This window comes from Carcharhinus amblyrhynchos, unplaced genomic scaffold (genome assembly GCF_965287045.1).
Source record: "Carcharhinus amblyrhynchos unplaced genomic scaffold, sCarAmb.v2.hapA scaffold_39, whole genome shotgun sequence".
NCBI classification, from domain to species: Eukaryota; Metazoa; Chordata; class Chondrichthyes; order Carcharhiniformes; family Carcharhinidae; genus Carcharhinus; species Carcharhinus amblyrhynchos.
The window spans coordinates 4,155,923-4,175,473 of NW_027649780.1; the positions used below are offsets into that span (position 1 = coordinate 4,155,923).

The following is a 19,551-nucleotide window of genomic DNA, read 5'->3' on the forward strand; positions in this document are numbered from 1 at the left end:
CTGCTATCCTTTCTAAGCGGGAAGAATCTGTCTACCTCTACCCTATCCATCCCCTTCATTATCTTGTAAATCTCTATAAGATCCCCCCTCAGCCTTCTAAACTCTAACGATGGGGAGATGAAGAGGGTTGGGTGGAGGCTCATGTGGAGCATAAATACTGACATAGACCAATTGAGCTGACTGGCCTGGCCCTGTGCTGTACAATCAACGGAACAGAGACAAATGTATTTATTTCTGATCTACCTGTAGTAGTAGGAAAAACACTATTTACTGTCCAGGATAAAAATAAATGTCCTTCATCAGCTTTTGTGGGTCATTTTAGTGGAAATGTGCTCTGCCAGGGCAGCTAACAGTAGTTAGCACTGCTGCCTCACAACACCAGGGAACCGGGTTCGATTCCCGGCTCGGGTCACTGTCTGTGTGGAGTCTGCACATTCTCCCCGTGTCTGCGTGGGTTTCCTCCGTATGCTCTGGTTTTCCCCCCCTACAGTTTGAAAGATGTGCTGGTTAGGTGCATTGACCCAAACAGGTGCAGGACTGTGGTGACTAGGGCGGGGTGGGGGGATTTCACAATAGCTTCATTGCCATGTTAATGTAAGCCGACTTGTGACTAACAAAATAAACTTTAACTTTTCACAGAATCCTGCAGTGCAGAAAGAGGCCCTTCGGCCCATCGAGTCTGCACCAACCACAATCCCACCCAGGCCCTACTCCCACATATTATACCCGCTAATCCCTCTAACCTACGCACCTCAGGACATTAAGGGGGCAATTTTAGCCTGGCCAATCAACCTAACCCACACGTCTTTGGACTGTGGGAGGAAACCGGAGGAAACCCACGCAGACACGAGGAGAATGTGCAAACTCCGCACAGACAGTGACCCGAGGCCGGGAATCGAACCCAGGGCCCCGGAGCTGTGAAGCAACAGTGCTAACCCACCGTGCTACCCACGGTAAAACTTTAAGAGCACCAGCCGACTGGAAGCAAAGTCGTGAGAGCGGCCAGTCCAGCAGAAAGAGGCCCACTGACCCTCCCCACCTCGCCAGACGTCAGAATGCACGTGGTTCTGTCCTGGATGTGATTAGATGCAGGATCCAACCCCCGTAATCACTTGTGGGCTCGCTGGTGTCTCAGCAGGTTGGACAACTGAGTGAATCTCTTCCCGCACTCGGAGCAGGTGAAGGGCCTCTCCCCGGTGTGGACTCGCTGGTGGGTCAGCAGAGAAGACGCATCGCTGAACCCCTTCCCGCACTCGGGGCAGGCGAACGGCCTCTCCCCGGTGTGAATCCGCTGGTGCCTCAGCAGGTGGGACGACTGGGTGAACCCCACCCCGCACTCGGGGCAGGCGAACGGCCTCTCCCCGGTGTGAGCCTGCCGGTGCGTCACCAGGTGGGACGACTGGATGAACCCCTTCCCGCAGGCGGAGCAGGTGTACGGCCTCTCCCCGGTGTGGACCCGCTGGTGCTTCCGCCGGGTGGACGAGTCGCTGAAGCCCTTCCCGCACTGGGGGCAGGCGAACGGCCTCTCGCCGGTGTGGACCCGCCGGTGCGTCAGCAGGTGGGAGGAGTTACTGAACCCCTTGCCGCACTCGGGGCAGGCGAACGGCCTCTCCTCGGTGTGGACCCGCCGGTGCGTCAGCAGGTGGGACGACTGGGTGAACCCCTTCCCGCACACGGGGCAGCTGAACGGCCTCTCCCCGGTGTGGACGCGTCGGTGAGGTTCCAGCGCAGACGGGGAAGGGAATCCCTTCCCGCAGTCCCCACATTTCCACGGTTTCTCCATGGGGCGGGGGTGTCCCTGTGACTCTGCAGGTTAAACAATCAGTTAAATCTCACACAGAACACGGGTACAGCCGTCTCTCCCCGCTGTGAACGCTGCCATGTATTTCCAGGCTGTGTAACTGGTTCAAGCTCTTTCCACACTCAGTGCACTGGAACACTCTTACTTGGGTGTGTGTGTGCTTTTCCAGTCACGTTGATTTAAATATATTTAGAAGCAGACACAGACAGACAAACATGCTTCCTTCTGAAGTTCAAACACCGGTGTGACGCTGTCGGATCTGACACACGTTGTCCTGACTGTAAAATCCTCCACTTCTAATCTCCTGTAAAAGGGAGTTTGCAAGGTCATTACTGTCAGCACAGCAGAAACGTTCAGAACAGACAATTCGCCATAGAACGCACAGCTCAGTGCGGCTCCTGCTCTGCCCAAGAAACTAGAAAGATAAGGTATAGATCAGCTAGGTAATCAATATCTTTTCCCCAAAGGTAGGGGAGTCTAAAACTAGAGGGCACAGGTTTAAGGTGAGAGGGGAGAGATACAAAAGGGTCCAGAGGGGCAATTGTTTCCACACAGAGGGTGGTGAGTGTCTGGAACGAGTCGCCAGAGGCAGTAGTCGAGGCGGGTACAATTTTGCATTTTAAAAAGCATTGAGATAGTTACATGGGTAAGATGGGTGTAGAGGGATATGGGCCAAATGTGGGCAATTGGGACTAGCTTAGTGGTAGAAACTGGGCGGCGTGGATCAGTTGGGCCGAAGGGCCTGTTTCCATGCTGTAAAACCTCTGTGACGCAATCCAGTCCTTCTCACAAACCAGCCTCCCATCCATTGACTCTGTCTACACTTCCCGCTGCCTCGGGGAAAAGCAGCCAGCGTAATCAAGGACCCCCACGCACCCGGGACATTCTCTCTTCCATCTTCTTCCGTCGGGAGGAAGATACAAAAGTCTGAGGACACGTACCAACCGAGTCAGGAACAGCTTCTTCCCTGCTGCTGTCAGACTTTTAAATAGACCCTACCTCGCATTAAGTTGATTTTTCTCTACACCCTAGCTATGACTGTAACACTACATTCTGCACTCTCTCCTTCCCTTCTCCCCTACTCACTCTATGAACATAGAACATAGAGATAGACTCCTAAATTCAATCCCCCTACCAATAAACGCCAAGACACTGTATGCCTTCTTAACAACCTTATCTACTTGATTCCCTACTTTCAGGGATCTATGTACACATACACCTAGATCCCTCTGTTCATCCACACTATTCAGAGTCCTCCCGTTAGCCCTATACTCTACACATCTGTTATTCCTACCAAAGTACGGTATTGTTTGTCTCTATAGTGTTGCAAAGTTGAGTAGAATGTTAGAATTTTGTGTTTGTAAAAATTATTTAAAAATTGTAAAATGCTCCAGTGTGAAAATATCGTATTGTCCCTTTAAAAAGAGTTTTTTTTTGTATTTAGAGAGTTTAAAAAAAAGCTGCAGGTGTACACACAGACTGAAATATCGTATCAAAGGCCAAACAGTAGTGTTACCAAGACAACAGGCTGTTTTTAGCCAATCAGTTTGAACTAGGCACTTAGCCACCAGCACTCTATTAGATTTAAATTTGATGTTTCAATAACCTGAGAACCAATCCTATTTTGGGGATATTGGTGTGTCATCAGGGGTATAAGAGCTGGGAGGGCATGTGGCACAATCTGGAGAACAGCACCTGCCACAGCTCACCGAGACAGAGACGGGGGGCCGGAGGGGAGACAGATAGACCGGGGGGGGGACAGATAGACGGACAGACGGAGGAGGGGGGAGACGGACGGACGGACGGAGGAGGGGGGAGACGGACGGAGGAGGGGGGAGACGGACGGAGGAGGGGGGAGACGGACGGACGGACGGAGGAGGAGGGGGGAGACGGACGGACGGACGGAGGAGGAGGGGGGAGACGGACGGACGGACGGAGGAGGAGGGGGGAGACGGACGGACGGACGGAGGAGGAGGGGGGAGACGGACGGACGGACGGAGGAGGAGGGGGGAGACGGACGGACGGAGGAGGGGGGAGACGGACGGAGGAGGGGGGAGACGGACGGACGGACGGAGGAGGAGGGGGGAGACGGACGGACGGAGGAGGAGGGGGGAGACGGACGGACGGACGGAGGAGGAGGGGGGAGACGGACGGACGGACGGAGGAGGAGGGGGGAGACGGACGGACGGACGGAGGAGGAGGGGGGAGACGGACGGACGGACAGACGGAGGAGGGGGGAGACGGACGGAGGAGGGGGGAGACGGACGGAGGAGGGGGGAGACGGACGGACGGACGGAGGAGGAGGGGGGAGACGGACGGACGGACGGAGGAGGAGGGGGGAGACGGACGGACGGACGGAGGAGGAGGGGGGAGACGGACGGACGGACGGAGGAGGAGGGGGGAGACGGACGGACGGACAGACGGAGGAGGGGGGAGACGGACGGACGGACGGAGGAGGGGGGAGACGGACGGAGGAGGGGGGAGACGGACGGACGGACGGAGGAGGAGGGGGGAGACGGACGGACGGACGGAGGAGGAGGGGGGAGACGGACGGACGGACGGAGGAGGAGGGGGGAGACGGACGGACGGACGGAGGAGGAGGGGGGAGACGGACGGACGGACGGAGGAGGGGGGAGACGGACGGAGGAGGGGGGAGACGGACGGACGGACGGAGGAGGAGGGGGGAGACGGACGGACGGACGGAGGAGGAGGGGGGAGACGGACGGACGGACGGAGGAGGAGGGGGGAGACGGACGGACGGACGGAGGAGGAGGGGGGAGACGGACGGACGGACGGAGGAGGAGGGGGGAGACGGACGGACGGACGGAGGAGGAGGGGGGAGACGGACGGAGGAGGGGGGAGACGGACGGAGGAGGGGGGAGACGGACGGACGGACGGAGGAGGAGGGGGGAGACGGACGGACGGACGGAGGAGGAGGGGGGAGACGGACGGACGGACGGAGGAGGAGGGGGGAGACGGACGGACGGACGGAGGAGGAGGGGGGAGACGGACGGACGGACAGACGGAGGAGGGGGGAGACGGACGGACGGACGGAGGAGGGGGGAGACGGACGGAGGAGGGGGGAGACGGACGGACGGACGGAGGAGGAGGGGGGAGACGGACGGACGGACGGAGGAGGAGGGGGGAGACGGACGGACGGACGGAGGAGGAGGGGGGAGACGGACGGACGGACGGAGGAGGAGGGGGGAGACGGACGGACGGACGGAGGAGGAGGGGGGAGACGGGCGGACGGACGGAGGAGGAGGGGGGAGACGGGCGGACGGACGGAGGAGGAGGGGGGAGACGGGCGGACGGACGGAGGAGGGGGGAGACGGGCGGACGGACGGAGGAGGGGGGAGACGGGCGGACGGACGGAGGAGGGGGGAGACGGGCGGACGGACGGAGGAGGGGGGAGACGGGCGGACGGACGGAGGAGGGGGGAGACGGGCGGACGGACGGAGGAGGGGGGAGACGGGCGGACGGACGGAGGAGGGGGGAGACGGGCGGACGGACGGAGGAGGGGGGAGACGGGCGGACGGACGGAGGAGGGGGGAGACGGGCGGACGGACGGAGGAGGGGGGAGACGGGCGGACGGACGGAGGAGGGGGGAGACGGGCGGACGGACGGAGGAGGGGGGAGACGGGCGGACGGACGGAGGAGGGGGGAGACGGGCGGACGGACGGAGGAGGGGGGAGACGGGCGGACGGACGGAGGAGGGGGGAGACGGGCGGACGGACGGAGGAGGGGGGAGACGGGCGGACGGACGGAGGAGGGGGGAGACGGGCGGACGGACGGAGGAGGGGGGAGACGGGCGGACGGACGGAGGAGGGGGGAGACGGGCGGACGGACGGAGGAGGGGGGAGACGGGCGGACGGACGGAGGAGGGGGGAGACGGGCGGACGGACGGAGGAGGGGGGAGACGGGCGGACGGACGGAGGAGGGGGGAGACGGACGGACGGACGGAGGAGGGGGGAGACGGACGGACGGAGGAGGGGGGAGACGGGCGGAGGTGGGGGGAGACGGACGGACGGACGGAGGAGGGGGGAGACGGACGGACGGAGGAGGGGGGAGACGGGCGGAGGAGGGGGGAGACGGGCGGAGGAGGGGGGAGACGGGCGGAGGTGGGGGGAGACGGGCGGAGGTGGGGGGAGACGGGCGGAGGTGGGGGGAGACGGGCGGAGGTGGGGGGAGACGGGCGGAGGTGGGGGGAGACGGGCGGAGGTGGGGGGAGACGGGCGGAGGTGGGGGGAGACGGGCGGAGGTGGGGGGAGACGGGCGGAGGTGGGGGGAGACGGGCGGAGGTGGGGGGAGACGGGCGGAGGTGGGGGGAGACGGGCGGAGGTGGGGGGAGACGGGCGGAGGTGGGGGGAGACGGGCGGAGGTGGGGGGAGACGGACGGAGGTGGGGGGAGACGGACGGAGGTGGGGGGAGACGGACGGAGGTGGGGGGAGACGGACGGAGGTGGGGGGAGACGGACGGAGGTGGGGGGAGACGGACGGAGGTGGGGGGAGACGGACGGAGGTGGGGGGAGACGGACGGAGGTGGGGGGAGACGGACGGAGGTGGGGGGAGACGGACGGAGGTGGGGGGAGACGGACGGAGGTGGGGGGAGACGGACGGAGGTGGGGGGAGACGGACGGAGGTGGGGGGAGACGGACGGAGGTGGGGGGAGACGGACGGAGGTGGGGGGAGACGGACGGAGGTGGGGGGAGACGGACGGAGGTGGGGGGAGACGGACGGAGGTGGGGGGAGACGGACGGAGGTGGGGGGAGACGGACGGAGGTGGGGGGAGACGGACGGAGGTGGGGGGAGACGGACGGAGGTGGGGGGAGACGGACGGAGGTGGGGGGAGACGGACGGAGGTGGGGGGAGACGGACGGAGGTGGGGGGAGACGGACGGAGGTGGGGGGAGACGGACGGAGGTGGGGGGAGACGGACGGAGGTGGGGGGAGACGGACGGAGGTGGGGGGAGACGGACGGAGGTGGGGGGAGACGGACGGAGGTGGGGGGAGACGGACGGAGGTGGGGGGAGACGGACGGAGGTGGGGGGAGACGGACGGAGGTGGGGGGAGACGGACGGAGGTGGGGGGAGACGGACGGAGGTGGGGGGAGACGGACGGAGGTGGGGGGAGACGGACGGAGGTGGGGGGAGACGGACGGAGGTGGGGGGAGACGGACGGAGGTGGGGGGAGACGGACGGAGGTGGGGGGAGACGGACGGAGGTGGGGGGAGACGGACGGAGGTGGGGGGAGACGGACGGAGGTGGGGGGAGACGGACGGAGGTGGGGGGAGACGGACGGAGGTGGGGGGAGACGGACGGAGGTGGGGGGAGACGGACGGAGGTGGGGGGAGACGGACGGAGGTGGGGGAGAGACGGACGGACAGACAGAGGTGGGGGGAGAGACGGACAGACAGAGGTGGGGGGAGAGACGGACAGACAGAGGTGGGGGGAGAGACAGACAGACAGAGGTGGGGGGAGAGACGGACGGACAGACAGAGGTGGGGGGAGAGACGGACGGACAGACAGAGGAGGGGAGAGACGGACGGACAGACAGGAGGGGAGAGACGGATGGACAGACAGAGGAGGGAGAGACGGACGGACAGACAGAGGGAGGGAGAGAGAAAGACAGACAGAGAGGGGGGAGAGAGACAGACAGACGGACAGACAGACAGACAGCAACTGCTCTCTACAATACATCATTTATGTCTTAAAAGAAAGCCGCATCTCGATAGTGATGATAGCAAAAGACAACAGAGATTCCAGACAGAAGAAGGGAGACAGAAGATCCTGGAAAACGATAAACCTGGTTATAATTTTGAGAGTGACTCAAAATTCTATTTTGTTTTAGTTATTGAGTGGGAAATGTATTTATCTGAACAGCATTTCATTAGAGAAGTGTTTTGTGGGTTAGTTAATAGTTTAGTGCAACTGTTTACTGTTAGTTAGATCAATAAAGTGTCACTTGTTGATTTTTGAGAGTGTCTCAGGTAGTTATTTTGATTTAACCACTACAAGTTGTTGAAGTTCAGATAATCCCCCTTCTCACACACACTTTAACAGATTATGGAACCAGATACTCCTCTTTGACTGGACAAGTGTTAGTTCTCGGAGAGGAGATCAACCTCCTCCTTCATAATAATAGCATGTGAGAAACAATACCCCTCATTGTATCCCAATACATGTGACAATAATAAATCAAATCAAATTCTAGTTTGTCTGAAATGTTCTTTCCTCTCCCATTCCATGGAAGCTGTGAATCCACACTCCCATTATTCTAATGTCACTACATCTAATGTGCACCCTCCCCAATTCTGAATGTGTCAATTCATACTGACTTACACAGATCCATGCTTCCTATCCTGAACACAAAGTCCTGAAAATCTTCAGATAAGCTGCTAGCCATATACGTGCCGTAGAATCATACAGCACAGAAGAGGCCCTTCTGCCCATCGAGTCTGCACCGACACACAAGAAACACCTTACCTCCCGCCTAATCCCATCTACCAGCACTTGGCCCATAGCCCTGGATGTGATGGCCAGGAGATCATCCGGATACTTTTTAATGGATGTGAGGCATCCCGCCTCCACCACCCTCCCAGGCAGCGCATTCCAGACCGTCACCACCCTCTTGGGTAAAAATGGTTTCCCTCGTATCCCCCCTGCACCTCACCTTGAACCTATAAGCTCCTCTCTGACCCTTCAACTAAGGGCAATAGCTGCTCCTTATCACCCCCCCCCCCCCGCCCCCGCCCCCCACAGTCCAAAGATGTGGATTCATAGAATAATAGAAACCCTGCAGTGCAGGAAGAGGCCCTTCGGCCCATCGAGTCTGCACCAACCACAATCCCACACAGGCCCTACCCCCATATCCCTACATATTATACCCACTAATCCCCTCTAACCTACATGTCCCTGGACACTAAAGGGCAATTTTAGCCTGGCCAATCAACCTAACCCGCACATCTTTGGACAGTGGGAGAAAACCAGAGCACCCGGAGGAAACCCACGCAGACACAGGGAGAATGTGCAAACTCCACACAGACAGTGACCCGAGCCAGGAATCGAACCCGGGTCCCTGGAGCTGTGAAACAGCAGTGCTAACCCACTGTGCCGTCCTTGGATTGGCCACGCTAAATTGCCCCTTAGTGTTAGGGGAACTAGCAGACTAAATGCGTGGGGTTACGGGGAACGGGCCCTGGGTGGGATTTTGGTTGGTGCAGACTCAACGGGCTGAATGGACTCCTTCTGCACTGCATGGATTCTATGATTTTAATACAGGTCACAATATTAAATCAAATCAAAAATAAATCAAATCAAACCCTTCAGTATATTTGTATAAATATTTTACCGTAACTATCAAACCAAAATCAACATGAATTAATCATGCATTAACAATATTTGAATAGACAGGATAAATTACACTTTAAACAGCTTAGACAATAAAAACAGGGTGCACAAAATCACAAACATTTCCCCCCTTCTGCATATTTGGCTCTAATTCCAGTTCCAGGGTCCCACAGCTCTCTGTATTTCCCCAGGGAGGGTGGAGAAAGAAAGTGTTTTACTCACAGGTGTTGGCCAGAGGAGGAAGTTTTAGTTTCTGTGTGTGTGTGAAGCTAAAAAAAAAACCCAGAAGCTGTGCTGTTTCAGATCAAACTGCAGGATTTGGGAGAAAATGATGGGAAGAGAATTTTTTTTTGCAAAAAGTTCCCCTCCCCCACTCCCTCAGCTGGGCAGCCCAGCACGCAGGCGCAGAGAGAGCACTGCTGAGCCGGGCTGTCCGGAGCAGGCGCACAAGAGAGGGCTTGCTGAGCCGGGCTGTCCGGAGCAGGCGCAGAGAGAACGCTTGCTGAGCCGAGCTGTCCGGAGCAGGCGCAGAGAGAGCGTTTGTTGAGCAGAGCTGTCCGGAGCAGGCGCACAAGAGAGGGCTTGCTGAGCCGGGCTGTCCGGAGCAGGCGCAGTGCGGCCGCCGCCAGCGGTCGCTCGCGATCTCTTTTCGGAGCGGCCAGACGGGGGGAGGGGGAGATAACCGAGCGGCTTCTCGCTCTGGCCGGAGCCCCGCCTCCAACCGGTTGTCTGGAAACCTTGGCTCGAGGAGGGGAACAATGGGTGGGTGGGTGGGGGGGGCGGGGCTCCCGGGTTCAGGCCTGCGCACTGGAACCCCAGAGACGTCACCGAGGAACCGAGTGATTGCTATTGGCTGATTCAGGCCGGGCTCCATTGTGTGACGTCACAAAGCGGAGGTTGGACTATGAGCTTCAGAGTGAAACTTCCTCCCCTGTGCAACATCTGGGAGGAAATCAATGGTTTTCCCCTCCTCCTTCCATTTGGATGGGTGACACTGTAGCACAGTGGTTAGCACTGATGCTTCACAGCTCCAGGGACCTGGGTTCAGTGCTAATTCAGCCTTTGACCTTTGGGTAAACATTCTCCAAGGCGGCCTTTTGGACACACAACAGCGCAGAGTCGCTGAGCAGAGACTGATAGCCAAGTTCCGCACACATGAGGACGGCCTCAACCAGGATCTTGGGTTCATGTCGCACCATCTATAACCCCCACGACTTGCCTGGCTTTGCAAAATCTCACTAATTGTCCTGGCTGGAGACAATACACATCCCTTTAACTTGTGCTTAACCCTCTCTCCACTCACATTGTCTGTACCTTTAAGACTTGATTATCTGTAAAGAGTCACATTCCAATCATTGTTTTGTAAATTGAGTTTGTGTCTTTATATGCCCTGTTTCTGAACTGAAATCCCACTCACCTGCTGGAGGAGCAGCGCTTTGAAAGCTAGTGACTTTTGCTACCAAATAAACCTGTTGGACTTTAACCTGGTGTTGTGAGACTTCTAACTGTGTTTGCCCCAATCCAACACCGGCATCTCCACATCAAAGTTATATATTTCCAGTCATCGGTCATTGCAACGTGGAGGATGTCCGGTCAATGACACAAGTACATGCTGATCCTGTAGAGGGGCAGCACATTGGTTAGCACTGTCACCTCACAGTGCCAGGGACCCAGGTTCAATGGGTGATCGTGTGGAGTTTGCACGATCTCCCTGTGTCTGTGTGGGTTTCCTCTGGGTGCTCTGGTTTCTTCCTACAGTCCAAAGGTGTACAGGTTAGGTGGATTGGCCATGCTAAATTGCCCCTGAGTGCCCAAAGGTAGCTAGGCTAGATGGATTGGCCATGGAAAAGGTAGGAGTTAAGGGGATAAGAACATAAGAACATAAGAAATAGGAGCAGGAGTAGGCCATCTGGCCCTTCGAGCCTGCCCCGCCATTCAATAAGATCATGGCTGATCTGTCGTGGCTCAGTTCCACTTTCCCGCCCTCTCCCCATAACCCTTAATCCCCTCTCTTATCAAAAACCCATCAACCCGCTTCTTAAAAATATTTAGCGAGGCAGCCTCCACCACTTCAACGGGCAGAGAATTCCAGAGATTCACCACCCTTTGAGTGAAGAAGTTCCTCCTCAACTCCGTTCTGAACTGCCCCCCCTTTATCTTGAGGCTGTGCCCCCTAGTCCTACTGTCTTTTTTGAGCGGGAAGAGTCTTTCCACCTCTATCCTATCCATCCCATTCATCATCTTATACGTCTCAATGAGATCTCCCCTCATTCTTCTAAACTCTAACGAGTACAAGCCTAGTTTATTCAGCCTCTCCTCATAGTGAGGGAAGAGCATAGGATGCTCTGTCGGAAAGTTGGTGCAGATTTGATGGGCCAAATGGCCTCCTTCTGCACTCCAAGGATTGAGTCAGTTCCATTCCCTCTCTGCATCCCCATAATCATGCATGGTTAGTTCCTTCAGCCATTCATCCAATTTCATTTTGAAATAGAAACACAGAAACTAGAAGCAGGTGGCATGGTAGCACAGTGGTTCACACTGCTACTTCACAGCTCCAGGGACCTGTGTTCGATTCCCGTCTTGGGTCACTGTCTGTGTGGAGTTTGCACGTTCTCCTTGTGTCTGTGTGGTTTCCTCTGGGTGCTCTGGTTTCCTCCCACAGTCCAAAGGTGTGCGGGGTTAGGTTGATTGGCCATGCTAAGAAATTGCCCCTTAGTGTCTTGGGATGCAGAGGTTAGAGGGATTAGTGGGTATAATATGTAGGGATATGGGGGTAGGGCCTGGGTGGGATTGTGTTCAGTGCAGACTTGATGGGCCAAAGGGCCTTTTTCTGCACTGTAGGGTTTCAATGGTCTCAAGTAATATTGTTACAGTATATTACTTATTGAATGGCGGGGCAGGCTCGAAGGGCTAGATGGCCTACTCCTGCTCCTATTTCTTATGTTCTTATGTTCTTATTACATAATTTTAGTCCAGTGTACATGTGAATTGCCAGCTTTAGGAGAATCTATAAGGCACAGCAGGGGGAAAATGGAGGGCGAGTGTGCCCGTGAAGATTTATAATTTTTGGGAATGAGAGGGAAAAGAAGGCCACAGAAACTGTCTGTTGTGAATTTTTGAACGGGCAATGATGGCTTTTGTAAACTCTTTTTACAGGATAGTCGAGGAGGAGGATTTCCAGACCAGAATCTCGAACCAAACATCACATCAAAACCTGGAAGAGTCACTCAGTTCCTCAACACGTGAAATTTATCAGCCCTGGAATCGGGAAGGAGAAATGTTTGTCTGTCCCTTCTCCTTCTGAACTTTTAAAATATCAGGAAGACTGGAAAAGATCTGACTGGAGTGAGAATGTTCCAGTGCACACCCCCTGACTTTGATTCGATTTTTTTGATTTATTATTGTCACATTGTACAGCGATACGGTGTTGTTTCTTGCGCACCCTACAGACAAAACGTACTGTTCATAGAGCGCACAGAGGAGAAGAAAAAGGTAAAAGCAAACTACCACCAATGCTGGAATATGAAACAAAAGCAGAAAAATGCTGGAAAATCTCAGCAGGTCTGAAAGCATGTGTGGGGAAAGAATAGAGCCGACGTTTTGCGCCTGGATGACCCTTTGTTGATTTAATTTGATCTGATTTATTAATGTCACCTGATGCTCTTTGAGCCTGGGAGAGCACATTTCTACTGAAATGATTCACAAAAGTTGATGAGGGACATTTATTTTATCCTGGAAAGTAAATCTACCATTACAGGTAGATCTAAAATAAATACATTTGTCTCTGTTCCATTGAGTCTACAGCACAAGGGCCAGAGCAGGCAGATCAATCGGTCTGTGTCAGTATTTATAACCAATAGACCATAGGACATAGAAGTAGAATTAGGCCACTCGGCCCATTGAGTCTGCTCCGCCATTCAATCATGGCTGATATTTTTCTCATCCCCATTCTCCTGCCTTTTCCCCATAACCTCTGACCCCCTCATCAATCAAGAACCTATGTATCTCTGTCTTAAGGACACTCAATGACCTCGCCTCCCAGCCTTCTGCGGCAAAGAGTTCCAAGATTCACCACTCACTGACCGAAGAAATTCCTCCTCATCTCTGCTTTAAAGGATCGTCCTGAGGTTGTGGCCTCTGGTTCTGGTTTTCCCTACTGATGGAAACATCTTTTCCTCGTCCACTCTATCCAGGCCTCGCAGTATCCTTACAGTACAGTACAGAAGGAGGTCATTCGGTCTGTTGGGCCAGCACTAACAACAACCCCATCCAGGTAATCCGATATATTTACCCAGCTATTCCCCCTGACACTAAGGGGCAATTTAGCATGGCCCTAACCTGTACATCTTTGTGGAAGGAAACTGGAGCACCCGGAGGAAACCCATGCAGGCACAGGGAGAAGGTGCAAACCCCGCATAGACAGTAACCCAAGGCCAGAATTGAACCTGGGTCCCTGGCACTGTGGGGGAGAAGTTTCACAACACCAGGTTAAAGTTCAACAGGTTTATTTGGTAGCACAAGCCACAAGCTTTCGGAGCGCTGCTCCTTCATCAGATGAGTGGGGGTTCTGTTCACAAACAGGGCACATAAAAAATACACAATTTACAAAATAATGGTTGGAATGTGAGTCTTTACAGCTAATCAAGTCTTAAAGCTACAAATAATGTACCTTTAAGACTTGATTACCTGTAAAGACTCGCATTCCAACCATTCAAAAACCCATCAACCCGCGTCTTAAAAATATTTAGCGAGGCAGCCTCCACCATTTCAACGGGCAGAGAATTCCAGAGATTCACCACCCTTTGAGTGAAGAAGTTCCTCCTCAACTCCGTTCTAAACCACCCCCCCTTTATCTTGAGGCTGTGCCCCCTAGTCCTACTGTCCTTTCTGAGCGGGAAGAGTCTCTCCACCTCTGAGGAGGAACTTCTTCACTCAAAGGGTGGTGAATCTCTGGAATTCTCTGCCCGTTGAAGTGGTGGAGGCTGCCTCGCTAAATATTTTTAAGAAGCGGGTTGATGGGTTCTTGATAAGAGAGGGGATTAAGGGTTATGGGGAGAGGGCGGGAAAGTGGAACTGAGCCACAACAGATCAGCCATGATCTTATTGAATGGCGGGGCAGGCTCGAAGGGCTAGATGGCCTACTCCTGCTCCTATTTCTTATGTTCTTATGTTCTTATTATTTTGTAAATTAAGTTTGTGTCTTTATATGCCCTGTTTGTGAATGCGACCTAATGAAGGAGCGAGACTCTGAAAGCTGGTGGCTTGTGCCACCAAATAAACCTGTTGGAATTTAATCTGGTGTTGTGAGACTCCTTACTGTGTTTACCCCAGTGCAACCGTGGCACCTCCATACTGTGAGGAAGCGATGCTAACCACTGTGCCACCATGCAATCCCTTGCATTTACTGATTTTCAGCTATTACTGGGATGTTACTTGTGTCCACCATAGTGTAGACTGATGAAAAATACCTGTTTGTATCATATGCCATAACCCTGTTTTCCACCAGCAATTCCCCAGACTCACTTCCTATAGGACCAAAGTTCACTTTGTTAACTTTTTTTCTATTTATATATCTATAGAAACTCTTATTGTCTGACTGTATATTAGTAGCTATCTTTCTCTCTTACTCTAGAATACAGAATACCTACAGTGCAGAAGAAGGCCTTTGAGTTTACATAAGAACATAAGAAATAGGAGCAGGAGTAGGCCATCTAGCCCTTCGAGCCTGCCCCGCCATTCAATAAGATCATGGCTGATCTGTCGTGGCTCAGTTCCACATTCCCGCCCTCTCCCCATAACCCTTAATCCCCTCTCTTATCAAAAACCCATCAACCCGCGTCTTAAAAATATTTAGCGAGGCAGCCTCCACCACTTCAACGGGCAGAGAATTCCAGAGATTCACCACCCTTTGAGTGAAGAAGTTCCTCCTCAACTCCGTTCTAAACCACCCCCCCTTTATCTTGAGGCTGTGCCCCCTAGTCCTACTGTCTTTTTTGAGCGGGAAGAGTCTCTCCACCTCTGACTCTCCAACAGCAAGTCTTACCTAGGCCCTTTTACTGTAACCTTGCACATTTGGGTGGCACAATGCCAGTAACCCGGGCTCAATTCCAGCCTCAGGTCACTGTGTGGAGTTTGCACACATTCTCCCCATGTGTGTGTGGGTTTATTCTGGGTGCTGAGGTTTCCTCCCACAGTCCAAATGGAAGAGTAGAGTTGTTCGAGGTGAACCAGTGGATGTGGTTTATTTAGACTTTCAGGAGGCTTTTAACAAAGTCTCACATAGAAGACTATTATGTAAAGTTAAAACACATGGGATTACGGGTAATGTCTTGAGATGGATAGAAAGCTGGTTAGCAGATAGGAAGCAGTGAGTTGGCATAAATGGGTCTTTATACGAGTAGCAGGCAGTGACTAGTCGGATACTGCAGGAATCTGTGCTAGGACACCAATTGTTCACGTTATATTTTAATAATTTGGAGGAGGGAACGAAATCTCCAAATTTGCAAATGATACAAAGTTGGGTGGGTCCTTGAGGAGGATGCAGAGATGCTTCAGATGATTTGGACTGAGTGTGTGGGCATATGCATTGCAGAGTGAGTATAATGTGGATAAATGTGAGGTTATCAAATTTGGTAGCAGTAACGGGAAGACAGATTATTATGTAAATGGGTACAAATTGACAGAGGGCAATACTTATCAAGACCTTGGTGTTCTCAAGTATCGGTCACTGAAAGTAGGCATGCAGGTGCAGCAGGCAGTAAAGAAGGCAAATGGTATGTTGGCCTTCATAGCGAGAGGATTTGAGTGTAGGATTAAGGATGTTTTAATAGAATTGTGCAGGGCATTGGTGAGGCCACGCCTGGAGCATTATGTGCAATTTTGGTGTCCTTATCTGAGGAAGGACGTCCTTTTTAGAGAGGGAGCACGGCAAAGATTTACCAGGCTCACCCCTGGGATGACAGATCTATCATATGAGGAGAGACTAAATTGGTTAGGATTATATTCATTGGAGTTCAGAAGAGTGAGAGGGGATCGCACGGAAACTTATAAAATTCTAACAGGGTTAGATAGGGTAGATTCAGAGAGAATGTTCCCGATGGTGGGGGAATCCAGAACTAGGGGGTCATAGTTTGAGGATAAGGGGTAAACCTTTTTGGACTGAGGTGAGGAGAAATTTCTCCAGAGAGTGGGGAATGTGTGGAATTCATTACCACAGAAAGTAGTTGAGGCCAAAACGCTATGTGATTTCAAGAAGAAATTAGAGATAGCTCTTGGGGCTGTTGGGATATTGAGGTTGAGTGGGGGGGAAATATCAGGATATTGTATTTGATGATCAGCCATGGTCAAAATGAATGGTGGAGCAGGCTCGAAGGGCCAAATGGCCCTACTCCTGCTCTTATTTTCTATGGCTTCCTAGTTTTTAATTGGAGGAGATTTCTGCTCATCCAAAACTGGATGTGGGATAAGCAGTTTGATAATTTAGTAACAGTGGAGGAGTGGAGAGGGCTGGGGATGAGGTAGAGCTGGATATTGTCAGCGTACATGTGAAAACTAACATGGTGCTCTTGGGAAACTTGGGTCACTTAGTGGCGGTGTGTAGACGAGAAATAGGAGGGGCCAAAGGGAAGAGAGAGGGGGGGAAGAGAACAAGAGAGAGAGCAAGTAAGAGAGGCAGAACTGTTGACAATATCGGCTAATGTGAATGGTCAGTATTGTAGTGGACATGGGGTAAAGGAGCAAAGGAATGAGTCATGGACAAGGTAAGCTCTGAAAGGAGCAAAAACAGAAAATGCTGGAAAATCTCAGCAGGTCTGACAGCATCTGCGGAGAGAGAATAGAGCCAATGCTTCAAGTCACGATGGCCCTTCGTCAGAGCTGAAGGAAAATCGGACAAGAGTTATACTATGAGGGTGAGGGGAGGGTGTAAATGACAGGGCTGGTATAGACAAAGACAAAGGTAATGCAAGGGGCAGCACGGTGGCATAGTGGTTAGCACTGCTGCCTCACAGCTCCAGGGACCCGGGTTCAATTCCCGGCTTAGGTCACTGTCTGTGTGGAGTTTGCACGTTCTCCCTGGATCTACATGGGTTTCCTCCCTGTGCTCCGGTTTCCTCCCACAGTCCGAAGATGTGCAGGTTAGGTGGATTGGCCATGCTAAATTGCCCCTTAGTGTCCTGGAATGTGTACGTTAGAGGGATTAGCAGGGTAAATATGTGGGGTCTCAGAGATAGGGCCTGGGTGGGATTGTTGTCGGTGCAGATCTGATGGGCTGAATACCCTCCTTCTGCCCTGTAAGGATTCCATGGTTTCTTTCTAAATAGTGATGATAAAGGCCAAGAATGGTGCCAATAATGTCCAGAATGTGTAAATGGCAGGACGAAGGTGCAGAGTGTAAAAGGACAACCTGAGCAATGTGGCAGCTGGGCGAGTGGGGTGAGATGGGATGTTGGAAAACAAGATGGAAAGTGAGATGTTAGAAGTGGAAAAATAAAAATATAAATAAAAATGGGTAAGAATAAATGAAATAGACTAAATGGAAGTGGGGTGACGGTGGAGGGGTGAGTTCACACTCTGAAGTTGTTAACTCACGAGGCTGTACAGATACAGATGAGGTGCTGTTCCTCCAGTTTGCATTGGGGTTCACTGGAACATTGCAAAAGGCCAAGAATGGACAGGAGAACAGGGTGGAGTGTTGAAGTGGCACGTGACGGGGAGGTCCGGGTCCCGCTTGCTGACAGATCGAAGGTACAGGAAGGATGTAAATAAGGTTGAAAGAGTGCCGAGAAGGTTCACAAGGATGTTGCCGGGACTTGAGAAGCTGAGTTACAGAGAGAGATTGAATAGGTTAGGACTTTATTCCCTGGAGCGTAGAAGAATGAGGGGAGATTTGATAGAGGCGTATAAGATTTTTGATGGGTATGGATAGAGTGAGTGCAAGCAGGCTTTTTCCACTGAGGCTAGGGGAGAAAAAAAACCAGAGGGCATGCGTTAAGGGGGAAAGGAGAAAAGTTTAAAGGAAATATTAGGGGAGCTTCTTCACGCAGAGAGTGGTGGGAGTGTGGAATGAGCTGCCGGATAAAGTGGTAAATGTGGGGTCACTTTTAACATTTAAGAAAAACTTGGACGGGTTCATGGATGAGAGGGGTGTGGAGGGATATGGTCCAAGTGCAGGTCAGTGGGACTAGGCAAAAAATGGTTCAGCACAGACAAGAAGGGCCAAAAGGCTTGTTTCTGAGCTGTAATTTTCTATGGTTCTATGGTATTCTGCAAAGCGGTCACCTAGTCTGCGTCTGGTCTCTCCAATGTAGACCAGACCGTGGCTGACAGGACCCGACGTAAGATGGGAGAGAAAATTGGAGAAAGGTGTAAGTTCAAAATTTTTTTTTGGCGGGGGGGGGGGTGTGCAATGGGACAATTTGCCCTGGTAGGATAGTGGAGGGGCGGAAGGAACAGAGGCAATTGCTCAGATTCCTCCATAGGCAACACCTTCCAAACGCACCACCACTGCCATCTAGAAGGATAAGTTCAGTATGGGAACATCACCAACTGGACGTTCCCCTCCAAGCCACACACCAGTCGGACTTGGGAATACATCACCTTGAAAAAATGTATACTGTAAATGGCAGAATCCTTAATAACATTAACATACAGAGGGATCTGGGTGTGCAGATGTATCCCTCTGACATTTCCTTACAAGTGGCAAAGGTCATTAAGAAAGCACATGGCACGCTTGCCTTCATCAGCCTGGGCATTGAGTACAAGAGTTGGCAAATCATGTTGCAGCTACATCAAACCTTGGCAAGGCCACACTTGGAGTATCGCGTGCAGCTTTGTTCGCCGTGCTACCAGAAGAATGCGGAAGCTTTGGAGAGAGTGCAAAGAAGGATCACCAGGATGTTGCCTGGTCTCAAGGGTGTTGGATATGGGGAGAGATTGAATAAACCAGGATTGTTTTCACTGGAAAGACAGAAGCTGAGGGGAGACCTGATAGATAAGAGGTCTACAAAATTATGAGACGCATAGACAGGATGGACAGACGGAGGCTTTTCCCCAAGGTGGAAGTGTCAATTACAAGGGGGCACAGGTTCAAGGTGAGAAGGGGAAAATTTAAGGGAGTTGTGCAAGGCGGGAAGTTCTTCACACAGAGAGCGTTGGGTGCTTGGAATGTGCTGCCAGAGGAGACAGTGGAATCAGACACATCGGCAACATTTAAGAGACAGCAGGATAGGTGCACTAATAGGGAGGGAATAGAAGGATATGGACTGAGTAAAGGCAGAAGGGTTTGTTTTAGTTTAGTTAGGGCATCATGACCGGCATGGGCTAGGAGGGCCAAAGGGCCTGTTCCTGTTCTGTACTTTTCTCTGTTCTTCATTGTTCTTTATTCCTTCATTGTCACAGGGTTA

General features: G+C 53.3%; 1 protein-coding gene across 1 annotated transcript in view; it reads right to left on the minus strand.

Annotated features, from left to right (window-relative positions):
- The window catches only part of LOC145363528 (uncharacterized), a 45,113-nt gene that overhangs the window by 20,284 nt on the left and 5,278 nt on the right, over positions 1 to 19,551 (minus strand). Inside the window, exons 3-4 of the mRNA XM_080218717.1 lie at positions 9,574 to 9,793; positions 1,113 to 1,806 (exon numbers count right to left, since the gene is read on the minus strand). Coding sequence (XP_080074843.1) covers positions 1,113 to 1,806; positions 9,574 to 9,793 — 914 coding nt within the window. The remainder of the gene's footprint in view (positions 1 to 1,112; positions 1,807 to 9,573; positions 9,794 to 19,551) is intronic.